Source organism: Xiphophorus maculatus, chromosome 18, assembly GCF_002775205.1.
Source record: "Xiphophorus maculatus strain JP 163 A chromosome 18, X_maculatus-5.0-male, whole genome shotgun sequence".
Lineage (NCBI taxonomy): Eukaryota > Metazoa > Chordata > Actinopteri > Cyprinodontiformes > Poeciliidae > Xiphophorus > Xiphophorus maculatus.
In genome coordinates this window covers 25593972-25613596 of record NC_036460.1, presented here as the reverse complement: position 1 = coordinate 25613596, position 19625 = coordinate 25593972, and the positions used below count along the sequence as shown (strand labels likewise).

The window sequence follows — 19625 nt, the reverse complement described above, 5'->3', positions numbered from 1 at the left end:
TTTATAAAAAAAATTTTTTTTTACATTTCTCCAATTTTTTTTTTAACTTAAATTGTACAGTATGCATCAAATTATATGCAAACAACGGTTTTAAAAGATTTATTTATCTTTCACTTTATGGCAACCTGGTATTTTAATCAGGTGTGCACACGTCTGAGAGCAACTTATTGACCAATGTGTTGCACATATCGAAAGCTGTGGGGAATGTTAAAAAATGTTTGAAAAAAATGTTTTAATCTCTAAAGATTTTTGGAAACACTTTGATTGAAAATAACCCCTCTGAGTGGGGTTTTTCTTGGCCTTGCATCAAAGCTAAAATGTTTTCATTATGTGTTGTTATACTTGATGCGTTCAGGATGCCTGCCTGTCATTACCGCATTACACCACAAGGCGGAGACTCAAACCCAGCCCTCCTTTTGAATGACCCTCCCATAAAAGGCGGGCACGTCAGACGCGTCGAGAAAATGTCAACAACATGCCGGAGACTTCCAGAGAAACAGAAACCGTGGAGAGAGGGAGGGACAGACAACAAAGAGACCAAGAACACCAGACATCTCGCAACGCAGTGTCAGTGATATCTCAGTTAGCGGACGACAATTTGACTCTTGTGCGGGTAGGACGCCTTGCTTTCGGTTTGTTTGGAGGCAGCGGGGTGGAGAAGTGGAAGTAGCGCTGTTGTGAAACATGTTTCTTTGAAAGGGGAAGAAATTCGTGGCTTTCTGTGAATAAAAAGCGCTTACAAATACCTCTAAGCACTTCCTCTCTTGAACATAGTGTCAAATGATTCAGCTTGTGCTCGCGCCCCACCACCACCATCATCATCATCATCAGCAGCACTTACGCTGTCATTGCCAAACAACATGCTCTGCTACGTGTAAGATTTCCCCGCTCTTGTCACCTCCACACTCCCCTCACAGCTCTCTCCTGTCTCACACAGAACCTTAGCACTGGTCTGGCTGTTGCCGGTGTGATTGTAATCGCAAGGAGCATCAGAGTGGTAAGTTCTAGGCCAAATGTAATGTCCTCTATTACCAGTTAAGACTCAGTTTGGGTACCAAAGGATCATTTTTAAGTGTGGGGAAAAATTGCATGAAACGGATAAGCAGATCACAGTGACTGGCAGAAGCATTCATAACCACTGAACAATTTTACATGTTGCCACAAAACAGCCACAAACTTGCATGTGTTTTTATCAGAATCTCTATTGATTGAGGGGGGAAAAAAGCAGCTGAAGAAATGATTTACTTGAGACTCTTGAGAGAAACTTGAATAGAGCCTTCAAGATAATAATTGTGAGCCCAAATATTATTTTCTCCATCAACTCAAAGCAGTTTTTATATGTATTCTGCCAAATTACATTATCGTCAAAAAGAAAGTTCAATGCTATTTAACTCTAAGAAAGACAAATTGTAACAATCGAATGGGAAGTTTTTTTTTTTTTTTTTTATCAAATTTTGCCACAACTGGCATTGTGCGTACATTAATGATCTGTATTTGGGCCGAAATCAAAATGAGTTTTACGCTCCTGGTATATATGGTTTCAAAATTTGGTTTACTAATAAAAATTCTAAAAGTGTGTCATGCTTTAGCATCCAACTTCATTACTCTGATACCCCTAAATAAAGTACGGTACAACCAATTGCTTTCAAAGTTGACCTCATTAGTTAATCTCAAACGAACAGACCCCCAGGTTTGTTAGCTGTCTCTTCAGCGCTACGAAGACAGGTCAGAGAAAAGATCAAATTAGGGTCAGGTTATAAAACAACATTTCTCAGAGCTCTGTTTAATCCATCATCTGACAATAGAGAGGATAGCAAAACTGCACTTGGCCGAATAAAACAAGAGTGAGCTACATCCTGTTCTTGTTGTGAAAAAAGTTGCAAATACATAAATAAATAATTTTTAAAAAGTGATGAAAAGTTTAGGACAAAGTTTGCTGTTTTTTTATTATCTGGAAAACCTTCAAGACTGTTCTTTTTTTTTTGTTGCAACCGTTGTCTACAGAAATCTGACTGCTTTGCGTATTTCATTCATGTGTCTAGTTTATTGTTTCTTTAGCAGGTGAAAATCAAAAACTACGAAAAGTTTTGCAATTATAATTGAGAAGAAAAATACTAAAAATGTTGTTGCACCTGTTGTACTTTCAACTTGACGTCTTTGGCGCTCATGCCAAAAAGTCTGGACACCACTGGCTCAGATCAAATAAAACCTGTGCATTAGAATGGCCCAGTCAAAGTTCAGGTTTAAACCACAGTGACAATCTGCAGCAAGAGTTGTGTCTTGATAAAACGTGAGGCAGGTAATGAGGTCTGAATGCTTTTGCAACACGCTGCAGGGTGTATTCCGGGGATCCCTTTAAATGTTGTCGCTCCATCTTATTTCATCTCTCCAGATCACGAAATTTCAAGCCGCTTCTGAGATCCCAGTCCGTTTCATTGAGGGGAACGTCAGCCTTCGAGGAAAAGTTCGTTCCATCACAGAGAGAGGATTAGAAGTGGAGCACGTCCCAATTTATCTGCCAATCATCTCTCCGTTACTGTCAAAGCACCGGGGTAATGTCCACTGTTTTACACTGGATTTATATTTGCTTGAGTATATGCACTGATAGGCCTTCGAGTTTGTTGATGGCAATAGAGGCACAAGCAGGATGACTGCGGAAGAAACATTTTCTAAAATTGATAAAGACATCAGTAAAAACAATTTATTAAAAGCTAATAAAATGATAGATAAAAATAAGTAAATGCGAACACAGTAATGTGATGGCGTGGTAAGGCCACTGTAGATAAAAGAAAACAATAATACAGAACACAAAACACAGAAAGTTTTAGATTGATTTCACATATTTCCAAAAAAAAGAGAGATATTCTCTGATGTTGAAAAAAAACGTAAATTTGGAAGAAAAAAACCATACGTTTTCCACGACTAAAGGCTTAAATTCACAATATAAAACGGGCATATTCCGACATTACAAAGTCAGAAATTCAATAAAAGCTTAAATCATGGTTGTTTGTTTGAATCTTTTATGTGCTAGATCACTAACAAAATGGTTTTTGCACAAAGTTAAGACGTTTTTATTAAGCTGGAATTGTATCCTCACAGAACAACAGGAAGAAAGCCACAGTGTTTTTATCTGTTTTCATAAAACATTCTTCAATGCCAACGCATTTGCATGAAAACTTTGTCCATTTTTGCTTGCATTATCATTGTATTACGCTCCTAAACCATAAATGCTGAGAGCACACAGCCCAGACTCTTATTTTCATCGTAAAACTAAAGTGTACATAAACATTTCAGGACGTGCAATTGAGGATAAAGGACAACAGCTCAGGGATAACCAGTGATTTACTGTAACACGAATCATAAGTGCTGTTTCTCTCCTCTCTTCAGACGCGTCGACATCTCCACTGCTGGTGCGTCTGGCTGGAGTGGAGCTGACGCCGGAGGGAAAGACGTGGCTGCAGAAGAACCTGGTTCCTCCTCAAACGGTTTGGCTGAAACTCATTAGCCGAGAGGACAACATGCTGCACTGTCTGGTGTCCCAGAGCCGGGTGAGGCGTCGACTCATCCTCATACATGTCACAGAAGGTGTATGTAAACCTTTAAATGAAACAAATCTTCAATTGAAGTAGCATAACCCCACTGCTAAAAAAAAAAATCTACAATCGGAGTGGCAGTATAAAAGGTTAAAACAAACGGATGTGTGTCTGACAAAACTGGGAGAGAAGCCATTTTTTTGTTTTTTCATTTTAATATTATTGTACGTTCTCATTAAAACTTACATGAACTGAGGTAGCTTTTCTTCTTCGATGGGCTTTTTTTTTTGTTGGTGTAATTTTCTAACCTCCTTCTGTCTGTCCAGCAGGGGTTGATGTGGAGCTACTGCATGAACGAGGAGCTCCTCAGGCTCGGCCTGGCCCGCAGCGCTCCCGTCGCGGGGCTCCCGCCGGGCTCTCCCCTCTACTGGCGCCTGCACAAACGGCTGCACAGGGCAGAGGTGAAAGCTGAGAAGAAGGGTCGGGGTCTGTGGAAGAAGGAGGGCTTGTGGGAGAGGGCGTCCAAAGCCCTCAAAGACAATCCGTTGCTCAGACTGATGGGGAGGATCTTTAGAAGGACTCGCGCTGAGTGACTCATTAATCCAAGTTAAACACTTTGTTGTCGGGAGTTTCGAAAGCCACTGCTGCTCAAGGACGCAAATTAATTTTATTAATAGAGATTTTCCACAGCTTAAGTAAGCTTAGAGACGTCGCAAACGCCCGAAAAACGTGAAGATAAACCTGAAAACAGTGGGTCAAACTTTCTTCTTTTCTCCTTTGTACGGCAAGAAGTCAATACACTGCATTCCTCTTGCACGTGTTTAAGACGTTGGTGTCATTTAATCAGTTGAACGGTGTTTGAGATATAAATTAAAAATACCGTTAAAATCAACATTCTAATCTGTAAGATTTCAAAGCCTATGTGTTACTGGTTAATGTGTGTGTGTGTGTGAGTGTGTGAGTGTGTGTTTGACTGGGACTTCCCACTTGGGGTGGGATCAGTTAATGGTGTTCAAAATAGAGAGGGATGGCGGGGGTCCACTTGTCCACTGTTGCTATGGAAGCACTAAACGTGAAACACAAAGCGCCCTAAAGGCTAAACTCTATATTGGTTCCTGTCAGATCCCTATATGCACCATGTAAGGAGTACTTAAAAAGTCGTTCCTTTTGTGAGTAGTTTTACCATGTCTTAAGCTTGAACGTAGAAATAAATGGGCTATAACCTCCCTTTCCAATTATAAATCTATATTTTATAATTAGAAATTAATGCAAAAGTCCCATAGGGTAATAAACTGCAGTTTTTGCTACTTCTTTTATTCCAATAAGGCACCTGCGCTCTGACTTGCACGCATGCCGCCTGTTCGCAGTTGTGATTGCGCTTGCTCATGTTGCAGTTTAACATACAAGCTTTCTGCCGGAGTCACACTCCAATTTATTTCTCAGCAAAGGAGGGAGGTCTGTGAATGAGGCCACATCGCAGCGTACGCCGTTGGGTGCGGGGGTCTTGGTGCAGTGAGAGTTGGCGCCGTAGCGCTCCGTCCAGAGGGACACGAGGAGATTAGAGGAGAAGGGAGGAGGGTCAGAGCCGTGGAAGGGGATTTTGGATCCTGACACAAAAGCAGGAGAGGAGGAGTCACAGGGGAAGGGGAACCAAGTAGAGTGGGGGAGTGAGGAGAGTGGGATGGGGGAGAGAAAGAGAGGGAGGGGTGCCGATGAATCAGCTTGTCGTCTCTTTTGTTGTGCAAATGTCACCGGGGACTGTTGCTGCCACAGAGCGCTGTGATTGGTGGGCAGGTTTTAAATTGTAAGGTGCATTCGGGGCGCTGATGCGGGATGGTAGACTTTGAACTGCAGCGAAGGAGGAGCAGGAGGGAAACCACGGCTCAGATGGAGAAGGAAGAGGAAAGCTTTTGACGGCAGAGTTTATAGACGCCGTTCACTGAACTGATTAGTTGATATAGTGTATATATATATATATAGTGTTTTTCTTTTTTTTAATCTGGTAATGTCTGTGGAGACCAATTGTTGGAATCAGTGAGCTGACTGCTCACTTGTGTTACGGCTCATCTCTCCGACTTAGAATGACATAAAAAAGTTAATTTGTATCTGCAACGTGATTCTAAAGGGGAACTTCTGTACTAGGGTTTCATTTCATGCAGAATGATGTATTTCACTTATTTATTTCCAATAATTTAGATGATTATGGATTACAGCAAATGAAAACCCACAACTACGTTTCTTACAAACTTAACGGCTTTAGATGATTAAGTCCAATAAGAAGGATTTTATCATTTCAAAATGTCTACTTTCTAATTGAAAAGACGTTTCTTAACAATAGCTCGTTGCTGCTCTTTTTGTGCTAATCAAAAATGGCGGTACAGTTGTCATTAATCATCTTTTGATCCGAATTATATATAGTTTGTAGAGTTTATAGATGATTGTGTTTGTCTTCCGGAACAAATTTAGACTTCAATATCGGCCAATTCTGTCTTTTTGACTGTGCAGTACAAGCCTATCAACCGAAACAAAAACTGCATTTAAATGAGGGTGCATTTTGTCGTCAGATTTCAGGTCCTGGTGCGAAGTGAATCCAGCATCTCTACAAAGTTTGCAACCATGAGGCCTGAAGTGAATAGACTGTCGTACTTGATAAAACACAGTGAGTGTATAAAATGGCTCCTCAGATCATCTCTGCATGCTAAAATGTCACACTTGACCTCGTGCCTCTTGGATCCTGATCCTTACCACTCTTCCTAATTTCCACATCAAATGCAAAATTGGCTTGAATTGCAAAGAGGACTTTAGGCCATTGAACAACAGTGCTGTCCTTTGTCTCGGATTCAAGATTGGTTTAATAGAAGGAATGCAACAGTCGCAGCCCATTGTCCTGGACAAGTCAGCTTGAGTCCGTCTGTAGTTTTTGTGAATCTCAGCCAAACTCTTGGAAGAGATTCACTTTACATTCCTTCAAATGTTCTGGCTTTTCTCTTTTGTTTGTGCACTTTCTCCTGTCATTTTTATTAGCAGTCAGATTTTGTGACTTACCCTCCTTGTAAGGGTGAAAGCGACTGTCTATTGGGAAACTGTCTGGTCAGCAGTTTTTAAATTGATTTAACATTACATTTCTGCTCCAAAACTAATTATTTGTTATTCTTCTGAAATGTTTAAATTTGACCTGTAAGTTTTAAATGCAGTTATATAAAAGTATTTTCATTTTGTTAATTAGATTGCAAGACCAGCTCACATTTATATGTTAATGGTATGAAATTTGAACTCAGGTCCCAGTTTAACAAGGCTAATAAATAAATAAATAGAAAAACAAGTAAATAAATTAAAAAAGCGCTAGACATTGGAATTAAGCTGTATTTAACTTTAATACACAGATGTAAGCAAGAGGTTAGAGGTTAATTAGGATTCCTTTATTGTCATTGCAGAAAAAGCACAATAAGATTTTAAAAATAGCAGCTCTAGAAGGCAGTAAAAAAAAGTAAGTATATACATAAATATAAAAATACAGTAAAACAAATAGAAACAACTGAGATGTTTTGTTTGCATTTTGGTGGACAAAGTGTCTTAAGTGAAGTTTTGTCATAGTGGCTAATTAGTCTTTTAAATGTAATTCTTGATTGATATTTAAAGTAATGTTTTATTTATTTTATGTTTTTACACAATGCAGCAGTCAGTCTGTTTCCCCTTTTCCCAAATACAAACAGAAAAATAATTTTATTTCCCTTTTGTTTATGGCTCACTCTAAGGACAGCCAGAGCTCCAATCCGAAATCCGTTTCAGGCTTTTGCCAAACTCGCTTGTCCCCCACCAGTAGAGGTTATTTGAAAAGGCACCATGCTTGATGTAGTGGTGGGTACTTGCCCACACTGTGCAGGGAAGTTGTTCTGACCCCTCTCTGTCTTAAAACCAAACCTCTGGGATTTCAACTAATATGTAATACGATGGATTTCCTCTTTCTGAAGGACCGCTTCTACACCCGCCGCTCCTGAAAGGGACTAAGTTTTGTGAGGAAGCTGAGAACAGAGTTTCAAAGGCTGAAGCAACTGAAGCAAAAGACATAAGTAAGCTGATATTTCTTGTGATGTCTATGTATTTTTTCCTCTCTTTATGTAGTGCATTTTGTTTCCTTGCTGATTCCTAATTGTGCACATTTCCCGCTTCACCAAGCTGCACACATCCTCCTACCTGTCACTTTACATTTACAGCTGCTTGGATACTGCTTACAGTATATAAGCAGCTGTGCACATGTACAACTTTAGGAAAACAGGAACCACCAACATTTCAGTTCTTATCTTTATTGCGTCCCTCTATGATCAGACAGAAGCCCATTTCTCTTCCAGGATCATTTACATATATACTTTTTAATGTTTTAGCCGTCTACCTGGGCTTCATTGCTGTTACAGTCAATACATAATCAGTATGACTGATGAGGCATTTTCTGCCACAGCTGAATTTGCTGCTTGTAGCTGGGGAGCACAACAAAGGCTTTTATTACACTCAGCCGGTAGCCATCCCAGTGAGAAAGAGACTGGCACTCCCCCTCTCTCTGGTTCCCCCCTGTATCTGAAAGGAGAGTCCTTGGGGAGTTTTTTGATTTGATTTGAGTGGTTGACCGGGTGTGAAAGACAAAGAGGTTTAAAGTGACAGACAGCCGGTGTCACATGAAAAAAAAAAAAGCAAAGATTTTCTGTTTGCAGTGCTCCGTTTTCATACAAATAATCTGAATTCAACATACACCGGGTGTGTTTTTGGGGCTTTATGGAGCGGTTCCTCAAAGGCAATCAGGTGGTTGTCACAATTAAACACTTTCTGGTGAAACGCCGGATAGCAATTTTCTAACACGCCCACACCCACCGTGAAGACTGCGTGTGTATGTGTGTGAAGGAATGCATCAGCCGTAAAGAAACTCCCTTGTTACTATGAAACTGGGAGTATTGTGAGGAGTGTATCAGCTTTCTGGTGTTGGGTTGTAGGAGTGGAAACTTGACTCTGTGGGCGCTCCGAACCCTCATGAATAAATTAACTTTCCTTTAGAGGAGCGTACAGCAGGAGACAAGAGGATGGGTTGTTTGGGATTGAATGAGACATTCTCTCAATACACAGTCTTGTAAAATCATTCATGTCTCCCAAACGTTTTAACATTTTGCTACAGTACAGCTGCAACATTCTATGTGTTTTTTCTTTGGGGACGGGGAATTAAAACCAGAGACTAAAACAAACCATTATGAAATTATGAAATGGAAGAAAAACAGAAAATGATTTTTAAATTTCAAGACTTTCTTTTTCTCTTTTTTTTAAACATGTCCGGCAGTGTGTGGCTCTCAGAATTGTTGTCTGAGTGTCAAGGTGAGGCCCAAAAAAATTTGCTTTCACAAGTGGAGTTTCGCCATGGTGCTCCACTTTATATGCTGTATAGATGTGGAACTTTGTTTGAAATTGCTTTGGGTTTATTTCAAATGTAATGGACGCAGAGGTGAAAAACAAAGGGGAAAAGGTGAGGGAAAGCTTTAAATCAATCAATCAATCAATCAAATTTTATTTGTATAGCACATTTCAGCAGCAAGGCATTTCAAAGTGCTTTACATCATTACAAGCACAGAATCACAAAGCAACATAGAATCAATCATTAAGTCAAGTTACATCAATAAATTTGTAATTGATTACATTTCAAATACAATTCTAAACAGGTGGGTTTTCAGTTGAGATTTAAAAGAAGTCAGTGTTTCAGCTGTTTTACAGTTTTCTGGAAGTTTGTTCCAAATTTGTGGTGCATAGATGCTGAAAGCTGCTTCTCCTCGTTTGGTTCTGGTTCTGGGGATGCAGAGCAGACCAGAACCGGAAGACTTGAGAGGTCTGGAAGGTTGATACAATAAAAGCAGATCTTTAATGTATTGTGGTGCTAAGCCGTTCAGTGATTTATAAACTAACAACAGTATTTTAAAGTCTATTCTTTGAGCTACAGGGAGCCAGTGTAGGGACTTTAAAACTGGTGTTAGGTGCTCCATCTTCCTGGTTTTAATGAGAACGTGAGCAGCAGCATTCTGGATCAGCTGCAGCTGTTTGATTGATTTGTTGGACAGACCTGTGAAGACGCTGTTGCAATAATCAATACGACTGAAGATGAACGCATGGATGAGTTTCTCTAGATCTGGCTGAGACATTAGTCCTTTAATCCTGGAAATGTTCTTCAGGTGATAGAAGGCCGACTTTGTAACTGTCTTTATGTGGCTCTGGAGGTTCAGGTCAGAGTCCATCACTACTCCCAGGTTTCGGGCCTGATCGCTGGTTTTCAGTTGTAAAGGGAAAGAAGAAGATAGAAGTGAAGGAGAGAAAGAAGCATATAGAGAACACAACTCTTGAAGTCTGCCTTTACACCCGCAGAAACAGAAAAAACAAAACCAAGGAACCACAACACCAAACAACAAACGCATATATAATAACAGTTATAACATCATTAGAAAGTACATGGTACATGAGGATACAAGATCTAGTAAGTGGCAACCGCAGCCCAAGTAAGAGTGTATCTGACAAACACCAGCGTGTGTGTGTGTGTTTCCTTTAGCTTACACATCTGCAGATTGAATTGTTTGCCCGTTATGATAAAACAATTCAAGCACAGTCAGAGTGGATAGTGATTGTTTGTGAACATCTATTTTAATTCCTTCTTAAATTCCCCTGTTGCATTCAGTTCTGGACTTTGACTGGACCATTCTAATAAAGGAATTTATTTTTGATAAGGAGGTCCTGCACCCCAGCTTAAACCTGCAGGAGGTTCTTCATCCAGGACTGTCTTGAGTTTAGCTCCTCCTGACCCTGCAGAAGAAAAGCACTCACACAGCAACATGCTGCCTGTACTCTGTTCAACAATACACTGTAAGATGAGCAGTGCTGTCCTCCACACATAGGCCAAAAGTGGAACTATGATTTCATCTGACTTCAACACATTCTTTCCCATTTGCTATGTCCGCTATGTGGCTTGTGCCAAACTTTGAAGAGGAGTTTTTATTGACCGTTTCTACAATGGCTTTCTTTTGGTCATTCTGACTTAATGGTCATATTTGTGGTGTGTATGACTGATATTTTTCATGTCAAAAGATTCTCCCACTGGAGCTCTGGATGTCAGCCGCTCTTTATAAGTTACCTCTTGGCTGCTTCTCTTATTAATGCTCTCTTTTCCCAGCCTGGTGGTTTAACTGAACGGCCTCAGTTTTGTAGTTACGCAGTGTACCATTTTCATTTTGAACGATTGATAGAACAGTACTTTGAGGGATCTGCAAAGCTTCGTATATTCTTTGTTTTAAAATATTCTTGCTTTGAACATCTCCAAAACTTTATCGCCGACCTGTTTGTTCTCTGCTGTTCATGATCCTGTTTGTTCAGTAAACTCTGAAGAACATCTGAATACATTAACAGTACACTACACTGTGTATGTTAGGGTTGTAATGTGAAGGTGCAAGGGCAAAACTCCATTCATCTAAGTTGACAACAATGAATTTGACACGTTTTGCAATATGTTACTGTGCAGAAAATATAAGTGATTATGAAGGAAAGTAGAAACACTTTAACAGTGAAACTAAATATCAAACTCTGCAGAACATTTTTGGCATGTGTGACACATGATCTTTCTTGACACTCAAGTTCACAGCAAAGTAAGTCAACCCCACCTCACGAACAGTCAATCATACACACACGCATGTGCCCACGTCAGTCTGGTCTTGCATGAAGAATTTAACCAAACAAGGACAAATGGCACATCTGCAAATATAATGATGAATATTTATTTCCAACATTTATTTCCATCACTCTTAGAATAAATCTAATTTCATGACCCACTCATAAATGTTCAAAAGTCTGAGTATGGTGTTAAGAAATGTTTCACTGTCTGATCCCAGGAGTCACCAATCTGCTTATTTTCTGACCTATTTGGTTATAAGATATACCCTAGATTCTTTGTTTTTATGACTTGGTAATATGTCTTAAAAGTGGCTAATCATTGGCCATCTTTGCAACACAAGAATGCCCCCCTCAGGTAACTCTACCAGGAACAGGTTAGAATATTACCTCTGGATGGAAACTTAAACTTAGGAAACTTCCTTGTCTTTTCCATAAGCCAATTGATTTTCTAGCAGTACAACTATTTATCAAGCTACATATGGAAACTTAGTAGTTTGGCAAAACAATAAAAAGTCCTGTATGCACATAGAAAAGAAAATCAAAGCAAAAGCTGTAGAAGTAAACATATTCTAATGAAAAAGTCTGAGTTTATGATATTGCTATGACAGTATTTTAAAACCACATTTTTGTTTTCTGTTGTCAGCTCTTAAAGCAAAGCCTTCAATGAGTCACTGAGTGGGTGAGTCACTAAGTGTGAAAGCATCTGGGTGGCCATCAATGGGCCAAGACTGTTTACTTGGTTCTGATAACTGTTTAACAAGCGGCCACAACTTACTGCTTTGACTCTGTAGAGCAGAGGTGCCCAAAGTCGGTCCTCGAGGGCCGGCATCCTGCATGTTTTGGTTCTCTCCCTGGTGGTCGTAGCAACTTCCTCAGCATGTCAATGTTCTTCTTAGGCTTTCTAACCAGTCATCATTTGATCCAGGTGCGTTAAACCAGGGGGAGAACTAAACATGCAGGATGCCGGCCCTCAAGGACAACTTTGGGCACCATTGCTATAGAGCAAGGGTGTCAAACTCATTTTCATTTTGGGCCATATAAAAATCTGAATGTTCTTAAAGGGCCGGTTGTGCCAGAATATATTGAAGAAACCAGATGAACGGTTAAAATGTCAATAAATAGCCGTTTTCCCAAGATTTTGTGATTGTTTTAGTTGTTTTCTTTGCAATCAAAATGACAGCTTTTGTAGTGCCAATTTAGAAATGTTTGTAAGGAATTTTTATTATGTTAAATGTGACTTTTTATTACAGACTATGTAATAATCTGTATGTAATAATCATCAAGTAAGGCTGAGGCAGCAGTCACTTAAACTCAATGTTTTACACCAATCTTGAGAAAATTTGCTGTAAAATCAGAAAAAAATGTGGAGGTTTGTTGATTTTGTGTGAATTTTGTAGATTTGTGAAAACCTGGAAGGACTTATTGATGTAATTTGGAGTCTAGAGGGCCACGTGAAAAGGTCTAGTGGGCCAGATTTGGCCCCCGGGCCTTGAGTTTGACACCTGTGTTATAGAGCATAGAGGATTTCAGCCCATGTGATGTAGGGATCCTTACCATCCCTACAGGACAACAATACTGGGTCCGACACGAAGGTGAAACATCATGATTTCTTTCTGTTTTTCACATTAAAATACATTGTTTAGAAAAAATATCAGAATTTAATCTCTCCTGTGCTGTATGTAGGAACATACAAGACCTTCTTCTCACAGCCCCACCAGACTAGCGGCAGCAGCAATTAGCAAACACCTGGTGCTGCTGTAAGTCAGCTGATAATCATAATATGAGCTACGTCTCAGCCAACGCTTGTAAGAATGGTTATAAACGGCATAATGAGGAGCACAGCTGTGATCTCGTGCTGAAGGTATAGTGTCAGAAAGAGTAGGAGATTCTTAAAGAGACAGAGGCCCAATTTTAAGGTGTTTAGAGTATGAGATCAAATTTCTTTTAAGTTATGTTTGATATGTACAGCATGTTTTGAACAACTGAAGGTAACACAGTTACTGGATATTTCGATCAAATGGCGCTATGTGGCTAGAAAAACATAGTACTGCTCCCTTTAAAATCAGTTTGACAAAACATTGATGTAACACAGTAACTTTATAAAAGTACATTATAAAACAGTACATTATAAAAGAAAATGTGTGCATCAATATTTGCAAAAAGATGATCAGTACTAGACATGTACAAAAAACCCCATTTAGTTAAGTTTGTTGGTCTTTTGGAAAGGACTCCAGTTCTCCATACATTTTCAACAGGATTGAGGTTTGGGCTTTGATCATGTTCTGTTGGAACGGTGGACTTTTTCCAAGTTTTAGCCATCAGACACAAACTATTCATTATCGGAGGAGAAGGAACCTCCGATGCTGAAGCTTACAATAACCTGGAAACGTTTGCCAAAAAAAACAACCAACAACAAAAAATACAACAACTGCACTAACGTCTATGTTCAGTAGTGAATATAAGAACATTTTCCACAACGTACATGTGCAACGTACAACATGTGTACATGTGCAATGTACATGGACCTATGATCTGGAGTGGCTGCAGTTGTTCAGTTTCAGTAAAATGATGTGGCCAAAGAATGAGGCCCGCTGACTACCCGAATGACCAGATTGTTTCATCAGGGAATTTCATGTTCCCTGACGGAACATGAAGTATTCCAAGATGAGAATGGCAGGATGGATCAGGGTCAAGTTGTGCAAAGTGGTTTAAGCAATATGAAATGTCATTTTTGCACATGGATTGGACCTTAACCCTAATGAGAATCTTTGGAATATGTTGGAAAAGAAAGATCTTGATGAAACCAGAAAACGACACTGGACAGAAATAATTCTTGCGACAATGCAGAAACTTATCAAAACGATGCCACAATGAATGCACGCCATGTTCAAAGCTAAAGTTGGTTCGATGAAACGTTAGTACGTGACTATTGACAAAAATGATTGTCTTCGATGCTGCCTCGTCGGCGCTTTCTCAATTTTTTCCCCAATTTGGATCCTTTAGGACAGAAATCCACCTCTAATCATAAGATCCAGCACAATGGTACTCTGTTAAACAAGGACTGCATGTATTAAATCAACTACAAACTCTGCGGATGCTTCAATAAAACATGAATGCGCAACTGTTGTAAATAATGAATACAGACAGGAGAAAGGGGGGCATACTGAACTGTTGTACTCTTGTTAGGTTTTGTTTTGTGTGTCATTTGCTATATTCCATCGAAACATCAACATGAAGAAAACTTTTCACTTAAAGGCATTCTCGACCTGCTTCCTGCCGGTCGGGGTGTCTGATCGAGTCAGTGTGGCAGGGAGGAATTTATCTTTGAGCGTCTCTTCCACCCTGAGAGAAACCCAGCAGAGACAGCAGAGCTGACCTCCCCTGAGGTTTCAGCTGATCAGAGGTTACTACTGTTAAATACAAACTAGAGAGTCATTCTACTAAATTCTCTGAATAACAATAAACAGAAAATTATTCATGTTTTTTTTTACAGTTAGAATTACATCAGCCACGTTTTTGTAGATGTTTCATGTAACTCTTATTTTTGTTCATATTGCTATATGCTAAAGACCTGCTGCTGTTTGCCGCCACCTCTACCCACAATTCATAAAAACTTCTATTTATCCAATTATATTCAACCTTTGAGAATATAAGATATTTGTTGATTTGACAAGAGTTTATTTCTCTGGATTAGGACTTGAACTTTGCTTCTTTTCTTCTCTGTCACTGCCTACTAAACATGTCTGCTGCACGAGCAAATTCAGAAGCTGTGTTTGCATAAGTTTGCATGAATCTAATGAACAAAGGAGAGATCCTGGTTAATCATTTAGTTTTATTATCACCCAATTTGACTCCTCTTTGTTCACTGCAGAGGTGACATCTGAGACTTCAGCTATGTCGTGGCTTTACTTGCCGGCTGCGGACTGGCCCATTGGTCCTTTTGAGTCGAGTGTTACATTTACGGAAACTGAGATTAACGTGCTCAAAAATGACGTGCGCTGAATGGATTTGAGTGACTGTCACATATGTATTAAGAGTCCATAAAGAAACTTTGGTCCCAGTTCAATCAAACTCCTGAACTTTATACAGACCATGTCTCTTTTTAGCTATCTGCCTCTTAATTATCTGCATCACAGCCTATAAGTGCCGTTAAATCTCCAGGAGACAATGTGTCCAGTGCTCTGCTTCTTATGTTGAACTCCTACTTTTAATTTGGGCTCTGTTATGAAAACATAAAGTCATTTATAGAGATTGCTGTATAATTAAGCTGTGAGGCCCAAGGGTCCGTTCTGTGTCTCCAGAGCAGCTTGGAGACACTAAGACTCCTGAGTAGAAGCCGACTTTAATGACCAGATCCAGTGGCTTTCTATCTCTTTAGGTTTGTGCTATTCTTTTTGTTGTTGTTTGTTTCCAGTTGGAACAGAAACTAAAAACAAGTTGTTGTTTTTTGCTTGGTGTGGAATTCATTACATCAATTTTTACCCCTCTGTGTTTTAAGTTTAATTCTTGTAGCTACCATTCAAAATATAATACTTACAAGAAAATAAATTAATAAAATGTAGTTTTAAGTATACAGCAGTCATTTAGTGTTTGGCATAAGTATTCCTACCAAACAGCCTAGAGCTAAATTGTGAAGTGAAAAGAAAAGGATAAATGTTTCAAACATTTTTTACAAAAAATTGTCTGGAAAGTGTGGCCTGTGCCATTCAGTCTATGTAAATATGATACTCTTAATATCCACAAAATCCCTTCAGAGCCACCTAATGATTGAAGACAGTCCATCTGTGTGTATTTTTTATTTTTTAAAAATCTTATTGTAAACTGTCCTGTGAAGGCTCAGATGAGACCAAAATGTGGTTTCATCTTCCAACATGGAAAACGTGTGCAGTGGAAAACATCTCCACGGCGAAACACGGAGGAAGCAGCATCACCTCTGTGGGACGCTTTTATTTGTCAGGGGTCAGGAAACATGTCAGTTAATAAGAAGATGGAGCTGAAAAGCTCTGATGCAGAGGTGGAGGGTAGTAATGTTGAAGTGCAACAAACACCAGAGCTGAAACTGAATGATTTACTCAACCTGTATGTGTTTTGGTTTAGTTTCATGTGTTATAATGGCCCATTCAAAGCCCAAACCTAAATCTTATTTCACCTGTTGCAAGTCTTAAAATTGATGTTCACAATCTGAATGGCTTTCAGGCATTTTACAATGTAGCACAGGAAAAAATATTAGTTTCTGAATCATACATACTACAAAAGATTGGAACTATAATACAGCGAAAGGTGGTCTGACCAAGTATTACTTTCAAGAACTTGAAAGAAATGCCATGCATCATTTTCCACTTCACAATTACAGGTTCTACTTTGTGTTGGTCATTCACATTAAATCCTGATAAAATACTTATAAAATTGTGGATTAATTATTTTTTAAAAATATGCAGTGTTATGTAAAATCCTTTTTTAATTCCTTTACATTATGTTCTGATGTTATTCCCTGTTTAAAAAAATACCTGGAGTGTTGCTTTTATTCTTTCATGCATGTTTGAGAAATCCTTGAATCTCTCATGGCAACCATTCAGCTGTGCAAAACGCCTGTGTGGACCTAGTGCTGATTTCGAGGACGAAGCTCCTCCTTGGAGCCGCAGTTCCCAAGTTTCAGAGCTTCCGGCTCACAGAGCCGCCATCCCTTACTCAACTCCTTCAAACTAGCCAGCAGCAATTAGCAAACCTCTGGTGGAACTATGCTGAGCTCATTATACAAGCTACTTCTTAGTTAAACTCTGGTAAAACAAAAATTGTTAAAGGATTAGTAGAAGAACAATGTTGTGATGATTTCCTGAAGGTCTGAGTGTTGGAAAGAGATGGATTTTCTTAAAGAGACAGAGGCCAAATTTCAAGGTGTTAAATTACAAAGTCAGATTTCTTTTAAGTCATATTTGATATGCACAGCAACTTTATAACAACTGAAGGTAACATAGTTACTTCACTGTGCTATAAAATGGCACTATGTGGCTGGATAACACATAACACCGCCCCTTTAAAAAAATTCTTAAATGATGCAATAAACAATCTAGTGCAACAAAGGAGGAGAAAAAGAGCATTAGTTGTAAAACCAGCCGTAGCCTACATTACAGGCTTGGTTCAAAGTAATGTGGTGGCAGGGTCAAAGGAAAATACTTTCACCTCAAGGATACTTGACCCCTAATCTCTACGTGTTCAACGGTAACCCCTCACCAAGTCGCCGGGTACCAGACGGCAATAAATATCCCGGAGGCTCCGACCCTTCCCAGAGCTGAGCACCTCTGGCGGGTGTGCTTCTAAGAGATAGAGACGGCGCTGGTTTGAAGCTTTAAATCAAGTGGACAGATGAGCAACAGGTGGGAAATCACAGAGTGGGAGGATCCGCAACGACAAGAAATCAGGAGGACAAAGCGGAAAAAACTGGAGCACTGGAATATCGGTTGATGGAAAGAAAGAAAGATAAATGAGAACACCTGTGGAGAGAAAGGGGGGATTTGAGGTAGGATGAAGGGTATAACTTAACTCCTCCCTTCACTGCAAATAAGCTAATCTGTTTAGCATAAAATTAAATTTTTTATGCCCCATTCTCATTCTGAAGCAGCACATTAAAAGACTTTTTTCTTCTCTGTCGTAGGTAGGGGATTTGTTTTCCTTCCTCTTCCTCTCGCCATGAGCTCCCGGGTGGTGAACAGGAAAGGAGAGCCACAGTACCGGCGGCACTTCCTCACAGACAACAGCATCTTTCAGGGTAACTATCAAGAGGCACACATGATCTAGTGCAGAGGTGTCAAACTCCAGTCCTCAAGGGCCGCTGTCCTGCAACTTTTAGATGTGCCTCTGCTGCACCACACCTGAATAGAATAATTAGGTCATTAGCAAGGCTCTGGAGAACTGATCTACACAAGGAGGAGGTAATTAAGCCATTTCATTCCAGTGTTTTGTAAGCACTTTGTATTGCCTTGTTGCTGAAAATGTGCTATATACATAAAATTACCTTTACCTGTGGCACATCTAAAAACTGCAGATTGAGGACTAGAGTTTGACACCTGTGATCTAATGCATGAAGCACAAACCAGAAACCAGGCTGATACCATCATATATACAAGGAGTGAACACTAGAGGGAGACTGTGACATATCTGTGTTTGATAGTCAGCTTTTTAAAATATCACAACACAACCAATACAACTGTGTGGCGTTGCAGCAATGCATTATGGGGGTAAATATGCGCATAAATAACATAGTTAGCTTACAAATACTTGTATTTACTGCTTTAATTTTAAGATGAGTTGTTATTTCTGAGTATTTCCACTTTTGTTGTCTTGTAAAACATAATGGATTACCCTTCTAGTTACCATCTGGACACGTCGTCTGGAGCATTTATACACCCTGCTGTGCTAATGTTCTACTGGATAGAAAAAACACTGGATCTTTTTTCTTCTCCAAACTCTCCCATCCCCTGAAAGCTGAGCTAAATCCAGATGTTTTGCGGGATGAGCTTGAGCTGGAGGTTTTGACACAGTGAGACTTCCTGCTGACCAGGCCACCGGATAAATTTGGGGAAAATCTGATAAGTTGGTGTGTCTCTGTGGGCTGTCGCGCCCACTGCAGACAGACCTTTTACTGCCTCACCTAGACAGCGACCATCTTTTGTGTGCTTTCAAAGGTAGAAAAGAAATACTGGCTCAAGAGCCTCTGTGCTCTTCTGCAGGGCAGGAGTTCATCAGATTAAAGAGCTGTCTGTTTCCTTGTCACTTCTTTTATCACATTTTAGACGTAGACAGACAGATTTCATTGTCATTCAACTGTTCATTTAAAAATGTACAAATTAAAAGAAATTTCATTGCAAGGCTCCAATAATGAATAAATAAACAAGTAGTAATAAAAAGTCTCATTGTAAATATATATAATAAAAGATTGTTTAGTATCCTTATGGCATGAGGGAAAATATAATATTATATATTAAGATATATAATATTTTGCATTTTAAACAGACGTATTCAGATTAAAATGTTCTCTGGGCGGATTATGATGAAGTAAAAGCAATTGGCTTACTGATTTTGATACATGCATTTGCTCTTCTAAACAACAGTTATGTAAAAATTCATTATTTTAACTGCAATCTAATTACATGCATTTACTGTGTTAAAGCCGTCATAGTAGTTTTCAGTGATGTGAAGGAAAGAATTATGATGTAAAGGTCCAGGTTGATTTAAATCTCTTAATTCTTACATCCAACAAACAACCAAAGTTTTTGTTATATTTCAATTTTTTTTTTTTGTATTTCTGGGGCAAATGGGTTTAAAGGCATTATTTCAATTCAGATTATTGATACCAGCTCAAGGCACTTTACAAAAATATTTTTGATTTTACTCATTTAAAAAGTAAAATTA

General features: G+C 39.3%; 2 protein-coding genes across 7 annotated transcripts in view; both read left to right on the top strand.

Moving 5' to 3' along the window:
* Positions 1 to 419: 419 nt before the first annotated feature.
* On the top strand, positions 420 to 4425 carry c18h3orf33 (chromosome 18 C3orf33 homolog). 2 transcript variants are annotated; one of them, XM_023351087.1, is made up of 5 exons: positions 420 to 613; positions 938 to 997; positions 2393 to 2552; positions 3388 to 3548; positions 3860 to 4425. In XM_023351087.1, the coding sequence occupies exons 1-5, from the start codon at positions 476 to 478 to the stop codon at positions 4124 to 4126; spliced, it is 786 nt and encodes a 261-aa protein (XP_023206855.1). In that variant the 5' UTR covers positions 420 to 475; the 3' UTR covers positions 4127 to 4425. The 2 variants fall into 2 exon arrangements, with proteins under 2 accessions (XP_023206855.1, XP_005815719.1); XM_005815662.3 differs by having other exon boundaries at positions 421 to 613; positions 3863 to 4425.
* LOC102224567 (1-phosphatidylinositol 4,5-bisphosphate phosphodiesterase eta-1-like) overlaps positions 3914 to 19625 on the top strand; it is an 81207-nt gene continuing 65495 nt past the window's right edge. For all 5 annotated transcript variants that reach the window (XM_023351081.1, XM_023351079.1, XM_023351086.1 and 2 more), the window contains exons 1-4: positions 3914 to 3994; positions 6098 to 6192; positions 7505 to 7603; positions 17869 to 17982. In XM_023351081.1, the coding sequence (XP_023206849.1) occupies positions 6150 to 6192; positions 7505 to 7603; positions 17869 to 17982 (256 nt within the window). In that variant the 5' untranslated portion in view covers positions 3914 to 3994; positions 6098 to 6149. The remainder of the gene's footprint in view (positions 3995 to 6097; positions 6193 to 7504; positions 7604 to 17868; positions 17983 to 19625) is intronic.

Coding starts and splice junctions, on each gene's coding strand:
- c18h3orf33 (XM_023351087.1), top strand. CDS start 476: ATGCCGGAGACTTCCAGAGAAACAGAAACCGTGGAGAGAGGGAGGGAC. Junction 614..937: donor ACAATTTGACTCTTGTGCGG/GTAGGACGCCTT, acceptor TGTCTCACACAG/AACCTTAGCACTGGTCTGGC. Junction 2,553..3,387: donor GTTACTGTCAAAGCACCGGG/GTAATGTCCACT, acceptor TCCTCTCTTCAG/ACGCGTCGACATCTCCACTG.